Genomic DNA, 17,642 nt, shown 5'->3' on the forward strand with positions numbered 1-17,642 from the left:
GTGTTTGGAGAATTTGGAGGTTTTCGTTAATATAACAATCATTAATCTACATAAATAGCAAACTTAAAAATTATGACGATACATTCAAATTGTGTACTAAAGAACACTCTATGTTATTTTTTTTAAATCAGCAGCTTTTTACGCTACACTTGTATGTATTGCTATTTTTTTCATCTCTTAATCCGTCACTTACTAGTGTTCATATAAGTTCTTTGTGCCTGTAACAGGTTTTGAATACGATAGGTAGTAAAATCCATTTTGTATTCATCCAAAAATTTTATGTTCCGGGACGCGTGATGGGTTAAGTACCTAGTCAATTCGTCAGTCATTCCATTCTGTTTTGCATACATAATTCTTGTAAGTGAAATTACATGCCACTAATAAATAAAAAAATATAAACATTTTATTAAGGATTTTAACATCAGCATTCTCTCGGCATATCTCGTAAAATGGGCTGAATTTTATTAACAACAAAGGGCACGGGGTTAACTTCCGAAATGAAAATAATTCCACCTAATATGAACCATCGAAGTGCGGGACCCAAAAAAGGGGGCACGCAAATAGGGTTAACATTCGCATAAACAAGGTTTCCGTCGACATCTACAGTCTGCTACGTTTCTATAAAACTGAATTACTTAAAATGTAAGCAACACATGTAAATGGCTACGAAATTTTTGTAGATTGTTTAGTATGTTTAGTCGCTTCGCGCATTGTCGCATAAATAACAAAATATATACCAAATCACAATTAAAAGCGTGAAATTCATTTACATCTAATGGATACTTGGATTAGTGCTTCGTAAATAAATATCAAAATTTTCAAAAAAATAGCAAAAAAAAGGTTTTATCACAATTTTTTATTGAATAATCAAGAAGTCTGCTATAATGGTATTTGCTATATGCCGCCACTTTTTGTCGACTATCTGTATTAAAATTTAAAATAGTTCTGAACTATATAATTTTAAAGCATTTTCTTACTCTCGAATATCTTCTATTCTGCAAGCCCTCAAGATCCAATAAAAAGATAAAAGATAAAAATAAAGATAAAAATATTTTATTTGCTTAAACATGAGTAATAGTTAAATACAGTTGGTACACATAAAAAAGATAAGAAGTCCTACATGTTTTACCTTGCGGCTTGCTTTAAGAATCATTATTGCCAAAACTATAAGCTGGTTTGTAACAGGAAAAAAATGTTATTTAATCATAGTGAATACCTACAAACTGGTAATACCTTACCTAAACGCATTTTATTCATGATTTAGTTTAATCGCTCGTATGCGGGAACTAAAAAAAGTACCTACTGAATTCTAGTCTCATCTGTTTTAATAAGCACAAAATCATAAAAAAAATACAAAAAGATAGCCTTAAATTTGGCACTTTACATTTACATTTACACTTTACATAAATCAAGCCATTAGTCAGGATAGTTAGTTAGTAGATACCTATTACTTAACTTACCTAGTCGCTTTCATTATTTAATAATTTAAATCTTCGCAGCATTTTGAAGAAAAATACTTGATAAATCAAGCTCAGGCTCAGGAATGATTAAAATTTCATCCCTAATTCCACATGATCAATTTTAAATCCTGGAATCCCAGCATTCTAGGTTAGGATAAAGAATAATTATTACGACCGCGGGCTGAGCCTGGTTAGCCACTAAAAAGCCTATTTACCTACTTTCTTACAGACATTTTGGACGGTTCCAGATTTATGGGTAAATCTTTAAGATAATCAAAACATAAAAATATTGCCCGCTGTGCAACCCGAACTAACTTAACACTTAAATAACTATCTTTAACTTAACTATCTACCTACCAATGTAATTTTTTGAAATTTTCTTAGCTAAATATGACGGATTAAAATATTTCGTTCTCGTTGGTTTGCATAGTTTATACATTTAGCCACGAAAAAGCTGTCAAATTTTATCTCTTGAGAAAGATTGCATTTTGCTCTCAGCGTAGGTTAATAAAAAAACTAGTGCAAGTTTCGTAAGAGTAGGTACATTTAGACAGATATATCTACATTTTGAGGAAAATCCACTTTTAGTGAATGTGAGTGATGTCGAAAACTGTGTTTTACGTTCTTTAGCCCCAAGAATGTGCTCTGATAAAATGACCGACGTATCTTGTTAAAGACAGACCCTTCTTTGCATGGTGATGGAAATTTCTATCATAACATTGTCGTTTTAATTAAAGGTAGTTTTGCGGGGGATTGATATTTATTTTTAAGACTGTCAAGTTTCAACAACAGTATATCATGAAATAGAACATAGTTATGAAAAAATATTTAAACAGAATTTCGACATTTCAAATTTGAGTTCGCGGGCTCGCCGTTTCGCCGTATGTTACTTTTTGTGCATATATTTTCGAAATTCGAAAATAAAGTAACTCGAAAGTATGTGATGGAAATTTACATTTGGTGAATAAGGCCTTAGGTTATTTGATCAGAAACCAAATAAATAGACACGCTACAGTCCATTTACTGCCCTATTCATTACTAATTACCTGAAGGAATCAATCAGTGGCCTTTGTGACAGTAAGGAATGCCTCTGGGACTAAGCCATTATAGTCGACTAAGCAGATTTAGTACCTACTCATTTACGGTGTTTACTCGTGCACCGGCTATTTGCTGTTAATCGAACATTTACATTGTTTTAAATTAACCATAAAACCTTCAAAGACAACGTTTCACTTATTTTTATTTCATCGAAGATTCGTTTCTGTACATAGTCGGTACAAGTTATTTCAAGACACGATATTTAAATTATTAGATATTATTACATATGTCCTCTCATCAATAAATAAATATATTCACAATATTTTGGTCTCGATTGCCTTTAAATAATAAGGCATACATAATACGTGTCAAATCATTTAAATATATATGTATGTACTTATGTTAAGAAATAAATATCACGGACTATTGACATCAATTGACTTAATACTAAACTTAACAAGGTGGGTAGGATTGTTCATATGGGCACAAAGCACGCTGAAATTTACCTAATTGCATCATGTATAAGTAGTATATGTTATGTAATGGGAACGTCCATTCTTCAAGTAATATTTTCCGTGGCTGGCTAAAAAAAAACTGGAAGAAGTCCAATTTAGGTTACGAACTATTTGAATGACGAATTACCACCCGTAATTGAGACATTTCTTGTTAACAATATTTTATTACTCAGTAAATACTTATTAGCAGAAAGTGTAGAACCTTCGTTGTTTTATAACTTATGAGATTTTTTGGACAAACGATACAAATTGAAATAACTCAATTTTAATCATATTAACATAGTTAACGTAGCAACCACTAAGGCTAATATTTTTTTCAGAACCAGCTTAAAAAATATAGAAAAGAGCTGCTCTGTGAAAAAAACTGGAACTTTATGCCTACTATAATAGAAATCTCTCAGGAACGGCTTAATAATAAAACATCTCGTCGTAACGTTCTACATTTTCTTTTTGAATTTCGTACAAGGTAGGCACCTAAACACTTTATTCTTAGTATCCTTTTTCTTTACATTTTACTTATATCCATCAGGATACATATAAAGTACACGCAATGGATCTTGTTTTTTCTATTCGTAGGTTACATGGATATTTAGTAGACATTTTTTTATGGGATGTAGGTACACGGCGATTCGATTACCTCTGCGAACTCACTCCCGATATTTCCCATCCCGATTGGTTACCTGTGATTACGACGCTGGAAGATGTGGCAAAATATCAGGAGTTCAATCAAGGTAATTGTGGTCTACACCCCGTAGAAAATATGTCTTATCTTGTGCCTATTACTGGCTCTGCTTACTTACATCATTAACTCAAAGATTTATTTATCATAACTGATGCAAAGATGGCAGTTGACAGTGATGTCGTCAGGTCATGATTGTACAAAGCGCTCCCTGACGCCCGTGAGCGTTTAATAGCCCCAAACCTAACCAGACCAGCATCTAAGAGATCTCCCTAAAATCCGTGGTAAGTTTCGCTAAATCCTCTACGTAAATTCCGGGTGAGTACCTACCTGCCTTAGGTGCGGGGCACATTAAGCGGTGACTTATGCCGGCGGCAGGTAACATACAATTAGCGGTTAGGAAACGGGCCCAGCGGTCGGCTGATGGAACTATAATTCATTTATAGCCTTTTGTGGGATACGGACTTTTGGGGGGCTTTTATAATAAAAAATAAAAAAAATAGAACGGAGACCGAAGTTTTGGGTTCGAGCTGGCTGCTAATTAAGATCTTCTTTCTTTATTTCTTTCTAAAAAAGATAAAATGAAAGAACTTCGTATTTTTTTTGATAATAATCAAAAGACAGACCAGACCTAAGCTAAGAGGTGATGGCAGAACGATTTGGACCGTTTCCAGCCACACTGGTAAGAGACGTCCAAAAGTAGAGACGAGTGGAAGAAACTAGTTGACTACGGAACCCTAAACTGGGGGAGCTTTTGCCCAGTAGTGGGACACACTACAAGCTAAGTAAAAAATAGCAATTCTGGCCAATGAAACCGTAAGAATCTTTCTTTTAAAGAACAGTGTTAATTACCTTTGAGTAAATTTCCTATCCTTAAATTTTAGACTACTTTCCCTCTACGAGGCGTTAAAAATGTTCGCTATGTATAATGCTATAACAGACCGATGACTTGTATAATAGACCCATTTGATGGCATCTAAATGTGCCCGATCTCATTGCGAGCTAAGTTATAATATTGGGTCAGACAATGAGGTCACGCGCCAGTAAATGGCACCCAGAGACTTATTTTAATCATAGATGCTTAACAGTTAAATGTGCGACCAATAAAAGTAGGTAGATATGAAATAAAACTACCTACTCAAAAATTCAGTTGCCATACTGTTAGATTCAGCATCGGGCTATGAAATTTAAAATGCCAGGTCACGACTTTTGAGTGTTCTAGAAGCTTTTTGCTGAGGCCAGTCAAATCGTTCTTGGTACGGAAAAGTGATATTATCACTGGTTTAATGATGAAAATAATAATAAAATATTACCTATTTATCTACGCAGTTCCCGAATAAAGTTAAACTTTGATGAATGCTAGGCACAAACATAAATGTAGATTATTAAATATACTTACTGATAATTGTATATTTGCTCCGATTGAGGATTGAACCTAGGACCTCTAACTTCATTGTCAGGATTTGTACAGTCGAACAAATTGATTTATGTACCAGAGGAACCTTTTAATAATCATTTTCACTATAATTTCCTTGACAAAGGTATGGGATGTCTACTTGGCATTAATAGTACAAAGGATCCACCCTGGTACATGATTCAGTTAGTTTAATCGTATTAATGATCAGTCATTATAATTTAGGTACTTTGAAAGTGGCTGTTAACAGACAGGATTTTACCTTAACGGTTAGTGGTCGTATCCCTTCCGCCAGTTAGGAGCCATGCGCCAGGCACAGAAATACAATACCACTGCAAATCTGAAATTCTAACGCAAAATCAAACGGAGGCCGATTTCATGCAAAGCTCCTGGAGTGACCAATAGACACGATGAGTTAAAGTTTGGAAAGACAAGCAAGCGACTGGCCAAGTGAAGTGTTTTGTTTATTAAGCCTTCGTATTATCTAACGGTAACAAACCGTATCATAATCAAAACGATATCGTCTACGTAAAATAACCAAATTCTTTGGAAAAGAATACAATACTCGTTTTTACACCCCCAGTATATAAGTAGTATGTATGTATGTATGTAAACTCTTTATTGCACATAAAAATAAAAATTCAAATACACAGAGAGGAGAACAAAGGCGAGCTTATCCCTAAGAAGGGATCTAAGAGGGAGGGGAGTAGTTGCTATTCTTGGTGAAAAAGTATACTAAAATTACCACAAGATTCAGACATAATTATTGAAGTAGATACACGAGTCACTCACTTATTTATAGTGGAGGTATACCCGACATATTTCGAGAAAATCCGTGGCTACTTTTTAAGGTAAGTTCAACGGAAAGGCATCCCTGAACTGCGCGCCAGTGCTCTTACTCGCACGGCTACTCGGTGCGGCCCTCAGTGGGGAAAAACTACCCTCGTCTTCATTACAATTTATTTAGGGTTGCACACTACACACACCACATCCTTTCTTAAGTGTCGTCACAGAGCGAAAAACACGGAATTTAAATTATGATAGTGGGACGGTGACGCCTCCGAGCCGGAAAACTGTTTTGCACACTACGTAAGTGGTAAGTGTGGACGAGACTTTAGAGAGCGACGTGGTTAGGGTAGTGTGCAACCCTACTTCTGACCATAATTGTGATGAAGTTGAGGGTAATTTTTCTCCGCCAACGGCCACGCTGAGTAGTTGAGCAATACTACCGCTGATGCGTTGTTCACGAGTGGCTTTATGTTTGAGCTCACATTGAAAAGGAGCCACAGATTGACTCGAAACATGCCGAGCGTGTACTCAAGTATTCAAGAGCGTGAGCGTGAGCGTGAGAGCATGTGTTCAAGTATTACTATTATCACGCGAGTGACGCGTTTATTAATTTTAATAATTATGTATACTTCAGTTTTATAAGTCGTCTACATTATATTAGCCATATCAGTATTGCTCAAGGCTGTAGGTAGGCCTATATCAAACGTAACGACTGTTATCGTCAGAACGTCGACAATACACCCTGATTGAAGTCGGCGTCAGATACACATCGCGATAGAACTAATGGCATAATAGTACGCATAAACCTGCCTCTATCAGCATAGACTCGTTCTGCGATTCTAATGTGAAAAAAATTGCATTGCAAGACTAATTGTAATAGATATTTTGAGGTACAAATTGTGGCTTTTTGATAAATTATTGCTTATTTTACTGGATTTTGAATAAATAGACAGCACATAATATTATTATTTAACACGAATATAATACTTCCATTCCACAAGTGCCACTCTTGTTCTGAGAGGAGGCCTGTGCCCAGCAGTGGGACGTATATAGGCTGGGATGATGATTCCACAAGCCTAAACCTCACCTACTTGTGACGAGTATATATTTACACTATAAAATATAGTTATGCAGAAAAAAAAAACAAAATACTTAGCTAGAACGACTTGAACCGTTTGTCTCTAGTCTAGTGCTTGTTTAGATGTTGTGATCCGATTCTTTTCATGCAAATCCAATTACATAATAAAGTACTGCCGGTTGTTCGTATTCATTTGGATTTCGTGGGTAAGTAGTGCACTCGTCTTCGGGATCAAAAGTAGTTTATGTTAATCTGGTTTTAGAGTGAATTCCCCCTCTCATGTACAAAATGTACACAAGTTTATTTATAATTATCATATTACAAGTATTACGTTACGTAGCTAATAAGTTTAGATTAATACAGACATAGGGCAGCACTAGCAGTAAAACAAAAAAAAAAGTATTAACAGTGCTCTATTTTAAAATATTTCATAAAATTTGTACACTCTCCGGATAAAAGATAAAATAGCGCATATAGTGCAATTCAAGGGATTGTTGAAAGAAATTGTTGGTAAAACAAATCTAATGTTCATTGGATTATATAAATATCTCTTTTTGAATTTCTGATACAAAAACATAGTAAGCAAAAGCTTGTATTCAATACAGCTTTGTAAGACTTTCGCAATGTATTCGAAACTTTATTTAATCATTTTTGCAAATTTTACTTTAAACCAACGTTATTATGAAGGTGTCGTAAAAAAATTGTTTTATCGTGATTGATCAATTAAGCCTCATTTATACCTAATGCTTCTAAAACTAGGCCGGTTGATTACTTCGCGTGAAAGAAAGCAATACAACCCTATTTGTTATTTCGTTATGTTTAATATGCTTGGCTTTCGAGCTTGAGCTTGATAAGTGGAAATAGGTTTAATGACTAATAATACGCCGCCGAGCTTGAAACAATGGAGACAAATGGTGATTTTATGCACATTTGCTTTGAAATTATTATATCCGAAACAAGTAACACAAATATCGTTGCAATTATTTCTATAGATTAAAATTTTTTGCTCATTGCACTTTTGCCGGCATGTAGGTGTTTTTTATGGATACCTAATACCCCCCCCTACTATTAGTAGATTTTCGCTTCACAGAAAATATGTCGCTGAGTATATATTCGCAGATTGATTAATGGCAGATGAGTTGTTACGCAGAGCTATGTTTGGCAGCTCAACGTTACGCATCTGCTTCAGTCCGCCGAAAAACTATTGAGTGCCAGATGAGTACCAGATAAAAAAAAACATTTTATTATATTTAAGCAAAAATAACAAAAAAAATTATCAATACTTACTTTTTTGGTTTACGTTTTATCCTTCGGTGGTCTTTAAGTTTTTTTGATCATATAGCCTGGTATTTGAGATTTTTGTCATTATTTTTGTCAAAGTAAAACAATTTAATATACGTTTTATTATATTCTTTTGTCTACATGATGCTTATTAAAAATGACAGACAGTGAAAGTGAGGGTCTTTTAAAACCATTGGGGGGTTGTTAAGACAATTTTTCTTTTCAGTGATCTTTTTGCGAAATATTCAACTGTAAAGTGAAAATTTTCAATAAAATCGAGCATCCCCCCCTCTAAAATCTGAACCGGTGGGTGGAAAAATTTGAAAAAATTCAGGATAAGTTTGCTTGAGAATTATCAGTAGTTTAAGAGTAAATAGCAGCCTAAGGTATAAAATATACCGAAACATTGGAAGATTCCGTATAAAATATAATATGTCCGACACGCTCTTGGCCGGTTTTTAAATCTATAAATAGGCATCAAATCAAAGTCAAAATATCTATGTTCAATTTAGGTTGATTTTCCTAGGACCTTCTCATCAGACCCTGACGTGGTGATAATAGAACCCAATTGTAAGTGTTCACATTCTAACAAAAAAAAAATTAAATCGCCTCAAAAACGACGAAGTTTTGGGGTAAAAAATATAAATAAATAATTTATTGAATCAAACATTAGACTTTGCGGAGGTCCATATCAATGAACTAAAGCAATTAAATAGATTAAAAAAACAATCAGCATGGTCTTTGAGTTCTTACTTTTCAAACTGTCGATAGGTTTTATAGGCGCTCATTTGAATAAACTTCGACTTTTGGTTTGTCTACAAAGTTTGTTCGATATCAGAAAATTAAATAATATACCTCATTTGTACTTCAATAAAAGCTTTACAAAGTGTACAATTGTTCAATAGCGATAAAACAATAATTTCCAAGTTTCTTTGACCGCAATCAGCGCGAGGAACTCTGTAAACTTCAGTTCTTGCCTTTTATAAAATCCATGGAACTTCGTTTAATTTGTCTCTTGTATTCTTGGAATGTTGAAATTCATACTTGCCTGTAATAATTCTGGTTTTAGAAGCATTCGTTTCTAAAATTCAATTTGCGAAGGTTTTTTCTCCTTTCCGTTTGATAAGCAGCGTTCGTTATGCAGTTTTTATGTTTAAATGATCTAAACATTTTTTTACCAGACTTTCCCAAGGAGGCTTATTTGAGTAGGTAGAGTCATGTGGGGTAAACGTACGCAGTGGGTAAGTGTACGCAATCCCATACATTTTCAGTCCGAAGTGTATGTGATTGCGTGCGTACCTACTTACCCACTGCGTACGTTACTCCACATGACTCTACCTAGTTGATCAGTACCAAACTCGTATATTATGTAATGTATAAGCTATTTACAAACGATAAGGTAAATATTTTACCTACAATTGACTGAACTATATTAATGTGTGTTAAATAGTAACTATTTCTTTGCGTGCCGTGTTAAGGTAATACAGTAAATTTTGGGATTTATAAAAACTTGATTATGAGTCATGGGTCACGCTATTGGTTGAAGATTTTATAAGAAAATTACTTATTTTCGTGACTTTATGACCTGAAAAAGATTCAGATGTGCTAAGTAATTCAACGGACCCAACGGACGGGAAAACGTGGACGGACGAGCTTAACAGGGTTGCTGGCGGCGGATGGACGCGAGGGGCTGAAGACAGAGTGTTGTAGTGCGCCATGGAAGAGACCTATGTCCAGCAGTGGAATGCTGTAGGCTGATGAGGATGAAGTAATTAAAAAAAATACTGAGAAGTAGGTAGTTGTGTCAGTTATGGTTAGGAAGAAAAGAACTTACATGGTTATATTTTAAACTTGTCACTATACTTATTTACTTAGTATGTGTGATTTGACTATTGCTTCCAAAAAATCCTTATTATTGTTCAGAAAAATCATGTAGTGATGTGGAATGATGAATCCGAAACAAATGCTGAAGTTTTGAACATGAAACTACCGTGAGAATCACTCATATTAAATGATATTGTAACGAATAACTCACGTCTTAAGCCGAGTTTAGCTCGACATGTTTTCATCATCATGTTTGAGTCACGCGAGCAGAGCGGTGGCGCGTAGTGTGCGTGTTGCGGCAGCCGCCGAGTCGCGTGCTCCTGAGAAGAAGGGCTACGAAATAGCCCGAAACATGTCGAGCTAAACTCGGTTTAAGACGTGAGTAATCCGTTACAATATCATTTAAATGCTGAAGTAGTAAGATTTTCAGTACGTGCAAAAAAAGAGGAATGGTGCTCAAGAGAGAACGGCAAAGCGACGAAGATACACGCTCGTATGTTCTGCGAATGTGTAGTGATTGGTATTCAGTAAATGCAAATGCTTTGTTTTCATTTGTGTATTGAGGATAATAGTAGATTTTGACATCTCAATACATAAAGGTAATAATATATGCTGCTAGCGATTGGCGATGTTAATAATAATAGTGCTTCATAGTGGCTAAACATTAAATCTCTGTGACCGGCACACAGTTTGCGCGCGCGAGAATAACAAGAAACTACTAAATCAAACAAGCAGTACAAGAAATATAACATTAAGCATCCGACCAACAACATTACTTAAGCGTACTCAAACTTGTAAACAGTGGACTTCCAAAACAAATATGGGACGTCAAGTAAAAACATCCCAGCCTGAGTACAAAAACTTAAGTTGTTTAATAACTTTGGTAACCTATTTCAGAACACGCTAAGATTCAGCCTATTATCATATTTCTTCGAGCTGCCGGCGACGACGTCGACATAAGAAAATATGGATTTTGCTCCCGACATAAGCAGAACACATGCAAAATGTCACTTGGCTCGATAGAGAAAACACTGAACTTCGTCTCAAGTCTTGCGTGAAATTTGCTTGACGAAATTCAATCGTTGCGTAATATACTTGTTTGTCGCATCTTCTAGCTTGCTATTTACTGCTTGAGTTGGAATTTGTCCAACATCCACTTGATTAAAGTTCAGTTACTTGAAATTTATGTAAAATATACAGTACTAATTTTTCCCACGGCTTCGCTCGCGTTAAATTTGGGTTAACATACATTTACTTTGTGCAATCCTTTTTTTCGTGTTTTAATTGTTTTTTCGGAGGATTATATGGAAATACAAATACAGGCAGACGTTTTTTTTAGATTCAGACAGATGGTGCAATTTTGTAATTCAAAAATCAACCAACATAATTAATCATATTCGTACCAACTTTGAAATCATCATCATCATGTCAGCCGAAAGACGTCCACTCCTGGACATAGGCCTCCCCCAAGGCTAACTTTGGAATGGAATGTGGAATTTTAGAAAACGTTAAAGTAGTTACGAGTTTCTTTTGTCCGCGACTTCGTTCACGATATAGGGTTATTCCTGCGGGATAAGAATAAGTGAATTCTGTACACAGTTACACAGCTGTCCCTGCAATGTGAAACAGGCTTCAATCTAGGGAAATCGCAAAGTTCCCGCGGGATACATGTAACTATTTAGTTCGATTTAAAAAAAAACTTTCCCTGACAGAATGCTACACTGTTTTTCTACTTTAATCCCGAGAAATTGTAAAGTTTCTGCGGGACATGAATAACTATTTTGTTCTATTTTAATATTCTTAATTGTCAATGAGGGGCATATTGTATCTTTGAAAGAATTTTGAAAATCTGCCCCAAATTTTGAAATTTGTATACACTTATTTTTATCCGCGGAAATTTTGCATTTTTTCGGAGAAAAAGTAGTCTATAAGTAGTCAGAGATAGGAAAGTGTAGCTTTCTTTACAACTTAAGTTATAGCTTGTTTTCGAAAACTTTTATTTTAATTTATTTTCGTCTTTTTAGCTATATATTTTAGTCTCTCATAGGTCTCTCACCAAGTCACGTGTACATCAAAACGGAAAGTACATGTAAAATTTCGTATCTGTGCTATTCAATCCTTGAGGAGTTCCGTCATGAGAAGATGACCCTGGCAACAGCATTAGGTGGTGTCTATTATAAAAACGGATTGTAATTGAAATTAAACAATCGTGTATAGTTTTTTTGTGTGTGCCTTAAACTTTTGAGGAGTTCCCTTCTACGGCCAGGATGAGCAGGATGTCACTGCCAAATGATTGTATTATTACCAGATTTTCATCAGTTTGCCAAATCTCTAGTGCCTAGTTTTATTAGTTTTGATTTCGAAGTCCCTATGAAGCCGTATCCTAAAATTGTATATGACCTCTCTAAAGCTTAGAAACCTTCAAATGCGGTACTAATATAATATAGTAGGGTGCCGTTCAATCGTTATACAAACTTTTAGCATAAGTAATTTCATTTAACTACGTTCAAGAATCATAATATTCATTTAGCATAAAAACGGATTTCATATTATTACCGAGCATAAGCTTTAAAAATTATAACATTCATTAGTCATAACAACAATTGCTATAATGCTTATATTCAATAATTTCATTTTGAATAATCGGTTAATCATATAATTATTAAAATCTATAACAACATTTAGAATAATGATTAGACGGTATAACAGCATGCGTGTCAAATGCAAAAAAAAAATTGATTTGTGCGAGCGAGCGAAGCGAGCGAGCAAGACGGTTCGGAGCAGAAGCGACTCGGATAGGTTAGGTTCAGAAGGCTAAGGCGGAAGCGAAGCGGAGCGTAGCTCCCGCCTTAGCCTTCGATGTTAGGTTTTTTATTTTAGCAGCCCGGATAAAAATGCTTCACAAATGATCTTCGCTGTTAGATTTTTGCCAGGTGTTTTATACTTTTCGATCATTATCCTCGATGTTTGTACAAAAATTGAATATTATCAACTTTGATTAATTTTCCTGCATGACTATTATACAGTAGTTTAATATGCATAAGACAATTATGCTAATTGAATAATATGATTTGAGAAATTCGGCAATTTTCGCAAATCGTTTTTATGACAAACATTACACACCCAATATAGTACGGTGACTTTCGAGACTTTTATTTGCATTGCACCAAGCTTTTATGTGAGTTCAACCTTTTTTGATCAAAATCGGATTGAGTTTTCAAACATATTATGTCAAATAAAATGTAATTTAAATCAAAACACTAAGGACTTTACTGAGGTGTATTGATATCAACTTCGAAGCTGATTACCCCAAAATAAGTTTCTGTCCTTTTTTAACTCCTTTTGGGGCTGAATTTCAATAAAATACGAAATCAATTCTGTTAAAGAATGTTTATGCAAGATTTGAAGTAGATTGGACCAAGGAATCACGCTGTCCCATACAAACTTTGCCCCCCTTTTTCACCCCCTTAGGAGTAGAATTTCGGAAAATCCTTTCTTATCGGATGCCTACGTCATACAAAGAATACAACTTCCAAGTTTCAGGTCTCTGCAATTACCGGTTTAAGCTGTGCGTTGATCCGTGATTATTTTGTACTTACAATACTTTAAAAAAAGTATTTGATTTATTATATTATAAAAACCTTTCATCTCAGTACATAAAAAAGAATATTTTAATACGCTAGAAAATATCACAAGTTGTTTTGAACAATATTTTGGTTTCTTGATTAAAATTGTTTGCTCTAAAGTAAAATGACAAAAGCTGTTGTAAAATGAACAATGAAAATGTAAATTAGAAACAGATGTTTGTTTCAATTTAAATCTTCTTCGTTTCATAATCGAGAATATTAAAAATTACATTCATAAAAGCGTTTCATTCACTTTGTAAATGCAAATTTGTGAGAAAAGTAAAAGAAGTTCGAGATTTCTGAAAGTCCTTGTTTACAATGGCGCACCTTAATTAGGGTTTACTTTGAAGAAATGAAAACAATTATACGGAATCTTTATCTAATTTATCGCATCGAGCATGTTACGCACTGAGCATGTTCGCGGTGTTCTCAAAATCTGCGTAATGTTGCTCGTCAAAACTTGTGCTCCATATTCGCCAGCCACTCTCAGTAAAGATGGCTGACTTGTTACAGCGTACTGACTGAACCGCGTAACAGTCAAAGGATTCGCCAAAAAACCGACAGCCGGGTGGAGCACTCAAAGCGAGCAACGAGCGGCTCGTTGCTCCCTGGTTTCCCCGTAACACTAAGTACTGACTGCACGAATGCTCGCTGTGCAACATGTTACATTACACCTCGTAACGTTGGTCAGTACCCACCTTAAGACTTCGGGCATAACATGCAAACCGAACTGTGTAATGAAATGAGTTGCGTCGTTATTTTATTTTTTATTTTAATGTAAGATTTAATACTAACTGATTTTTTTTATGCATGTATTCGTACCTTCATTCTAATCTATATATACATACTCGTATATTTATACTAATGCTAAATTGATTTCGAAGTAATTGACCACTACAAATATATAAAAGGATTGGAAGGATTGTCTCGAACATTGGTACTGTCATATTTAAGTTTTTTTTTATCATACTAGATGCTATCCGTTTGGTAGTAAAGTACAGCAGTTTGTGAATAACAATGCCGCTAGCGTGAGCGTCAAATTATGGTTATGTTTATCATTCAGGTTTATCCATCTCAGCCTATATAAATACGTCCCATTTCTGGCCGCAGATCTCCTCTCAGAATCAGAGGGCTTGGGCCCACGCGGGCCCAGTACAGATTGAAAACTTCACACACACGCCATTGAATAACTTTGCAGAGCTGTGCACGTTTCCTCACGATGTTTTCCTTCTCCGATGTAAAGCTTGTGGAAAATTTCGAACGTTAGGTACTTTGCACATGAATTTCGAAAAAACTCAGATTATATGCGATCCTGTGACCTTATTTAAAAAAATATTAGTTCTTCTTTTACAAATATATTTACTCGCAAATGTGATAAAAAACATTGTATGTCGCACGGGCAGTACTAGAATTACGAACATTGACTCATTAAAGCCCTCAGACTTCGACTTCGGGCTTCTAATAGGCTCTCGTTCGTAATTCCTTATTTACCGCCCTTAAGACACAATGTACTATTGTTGGTAAAAGTCCCTTTCAAGTTAATTTTTTATTTAACTTAAAAGTAACGGAATAAACAACTTATTTACTAGATAAATCTCTAGTTGCCATCGTTTCATTGTAACTTTAGATTTAACGATAGTGACTTAAGCTTTTACCTAAACTCTAAGCCACTCGAGGAGGTAATAAGCATCTTTTTTGTTGCAGATGGCATGAAGTGAACAAGCGTAATTCTTCTAAATCAGACAAGATGAAAATAAAAGAGGCTACGGCAATTCAGAGAAAATAACTAGCTCCGATGCATCTCAAGAACCATGAATACTTGGTACTTTATCGTGATTATTATGACCACGATAAGTACCAGCATTCTGACCCCTGCACCATTGAAGACTGAAGCCAATGAGCCATTCGGTAAGTTCATCATCATCCCAGCCTGTATACGTATCACTGCTGGGTACAAGCCTCCTCTCAAAATGAGAGGGCTTGGGTCATAGTTCCCACGCGGGCGCAGTACGGATTGGGAACTTCACACACACCATTGAGTTAGTATTTTATGAGTAAATACCAGCCTAAGGTATAAGATATACCTAAACTTGGAAGATTCCGTTTACCCTTAGAAAAACATTACTTAATTTTTTCGTAATGGCTACGGAACCCTATTTTGGGCGTGTCCGACACGCTCTTGGCCGGTTTTTTTAGAATCATTGTGGCGATACCGTCATATCCTACGCTACTGGTATTTTTTAGCGAATTAATTATTGCAAAAATTTCATTTGGGGTCGTAGGTAGAGTGTGAAAAACGCTCATTTCGAGGCTTAAAGACTCGAACCCTAAAAACTCTCGAGGCTTAACGACTCAAAGCCCGCAAAGACGGTTTTTTACCTCCACACGCAATAAAATAAGCCAATTTAATTCTCAAATATAGTCGAGCCTTTAAGACTCTGGAGTCTTAAGGGTTCGAGTCTTTAAGCCACAACTCTAGTCGTAGGCGTCATAAAAATTGAATAATACGTACTTCGTGTTATATTATTTGAATTATATTTACTATTTAAATTCGGATTCATATTATTCGCAGATTTTTTAGTACATTTTAATTCATTTATTTCACTATATATTAACTGCCAGATTTATAAAATAGTCATAACAGAAAGCCGAATCGAATGCGTTTGAGAATAACGCGAAATATCGGTAGTTAAATGTAGGTGGGTACGTAGATCGCCAAATACTCCTTCCGTAGTTCCCACCCTTGAAACAGTTTTTATTTATATTACACACCGGATAAAAAGCTTAAGATGATTATGATGTTCCATCTGTATTTCTGTATGAAATTAAAACGTTGAATGAGATCATTTTATTAATGTAGACATTGTGCTTGTTAAGTAATTTGGAAACAGAAGTGAGTGTATATTTATATTCAAAATTATTTTGGCTATCTCAGATCTAGAGAATAAGAATAATCAGCTTTGCAATTTTTATACATCAATTCTACTACTTGAACTCGTAAATTCGCTGGAACCTTAGAATTTGAATAATTTTGTTTGAAAATAAAAACTATTTAGAAAAGCGTCATTAATTTTCTTTTACATCGATTATTCTATCTAAGATACTATTTAGTATATTTTTAACATCTCATTTAGTCAATTTGTAATTAGCCATATTTTCAAAATTTAACTAAGTAAAACGTCTGAACTAACTCTTTAGCATTATTGATAAAACATTAGCAAATATCTTTCATAAAAGTGGCATAATGTAGAAGACAAACATTATAATAGTAGCTTTTTGAGGCCGGTGCGTGCACCTAATGGGGTGTGACGGGCGAGCGCGGAAATCATTTATAATGTTTTCCCAAATATTGTGAGTATCTTTCTTGAATCGTAACATTTAAAAACAAACTGCGACTTTGCTATAGAAGCAGATACAATACAATAGAATTACTCTTAATCGAACATTGTATAGTTGCAATACTGAAAACAGGGACATTAATTATGATTTTCAAGGAAAGCAATAAGCGACCTTGTCGCACCAGCTAGTAGTAGTAAGTAGTATGGAAAAGATTGCAGGAAGTGCAACAGCAAAGGAGTGCATTAACAAAAATACATATAACTGACCTTACATACAAAAAAATAACAACAAATTTAACCGACTACAAAAAAACCATGAAAATAATTTTCTACCAGTTTGAAGCCGGTGCCTCAGCACGAGCCAGCAGGATAGTCGTCTACCGGGGACTTATCTGAATATCGAAAATTAATATACTTATCTAAAGTTAAAAAGTCGACAGTCAAAATATCGAAAGTAGGTAAGGTTAGGTTCGATATTTTAACTACCGTAAAACGAGGCCACTTTGCCCCCCACTGGGTAACTATGCTCCAGTTCTATATTTTGTTTATATGTCTTGCAGGTCGAAGTCCCGGTACCCGATACACTTCCCAATAAATTGA

General features: G+C 35.0%; 1 protein-coding gene across 1 annotated transcript in view; it reads left to right on the forward strand.

The window, feature by feature from the left end:
• LOC141436234 (alkaline phosphatase-like) overlaps nucleotides 1-17,642 on the forward strand; it is a 102,944-nt gene that overhangs the window by 54,878 nt on the left and 30,424 nt on the right. Inside the window, exon 2 of the mRNA XM_074099126.1 lies at nucleotides 15,409-15,612. Coding sequence (XP_073955227.1) covers nucleotides 15,516-15,612 — 97 coding nt within the window. The 5' untranslated portion in view covers nucleotides 15,409-15,515. The remainder of the gene's footprint in view (nucleotides 1-15,408; nucleotides 15,613-17,642) is intronic.

This window comes from Choristoneura fumiferana, chromosome 16 (assembly GCF_025370935.1).
Source record: "Choristoneura fumiferana chromosome 16, NRCan_CFum_1, whole genome shotgun sequence".
Lineage (NCBI taxonomy): Eukaryota > Metazoa > Arthropoda > Insecta > Lepidoptera > Tortricidae > Choristoneura > Choristoneura fumiferana.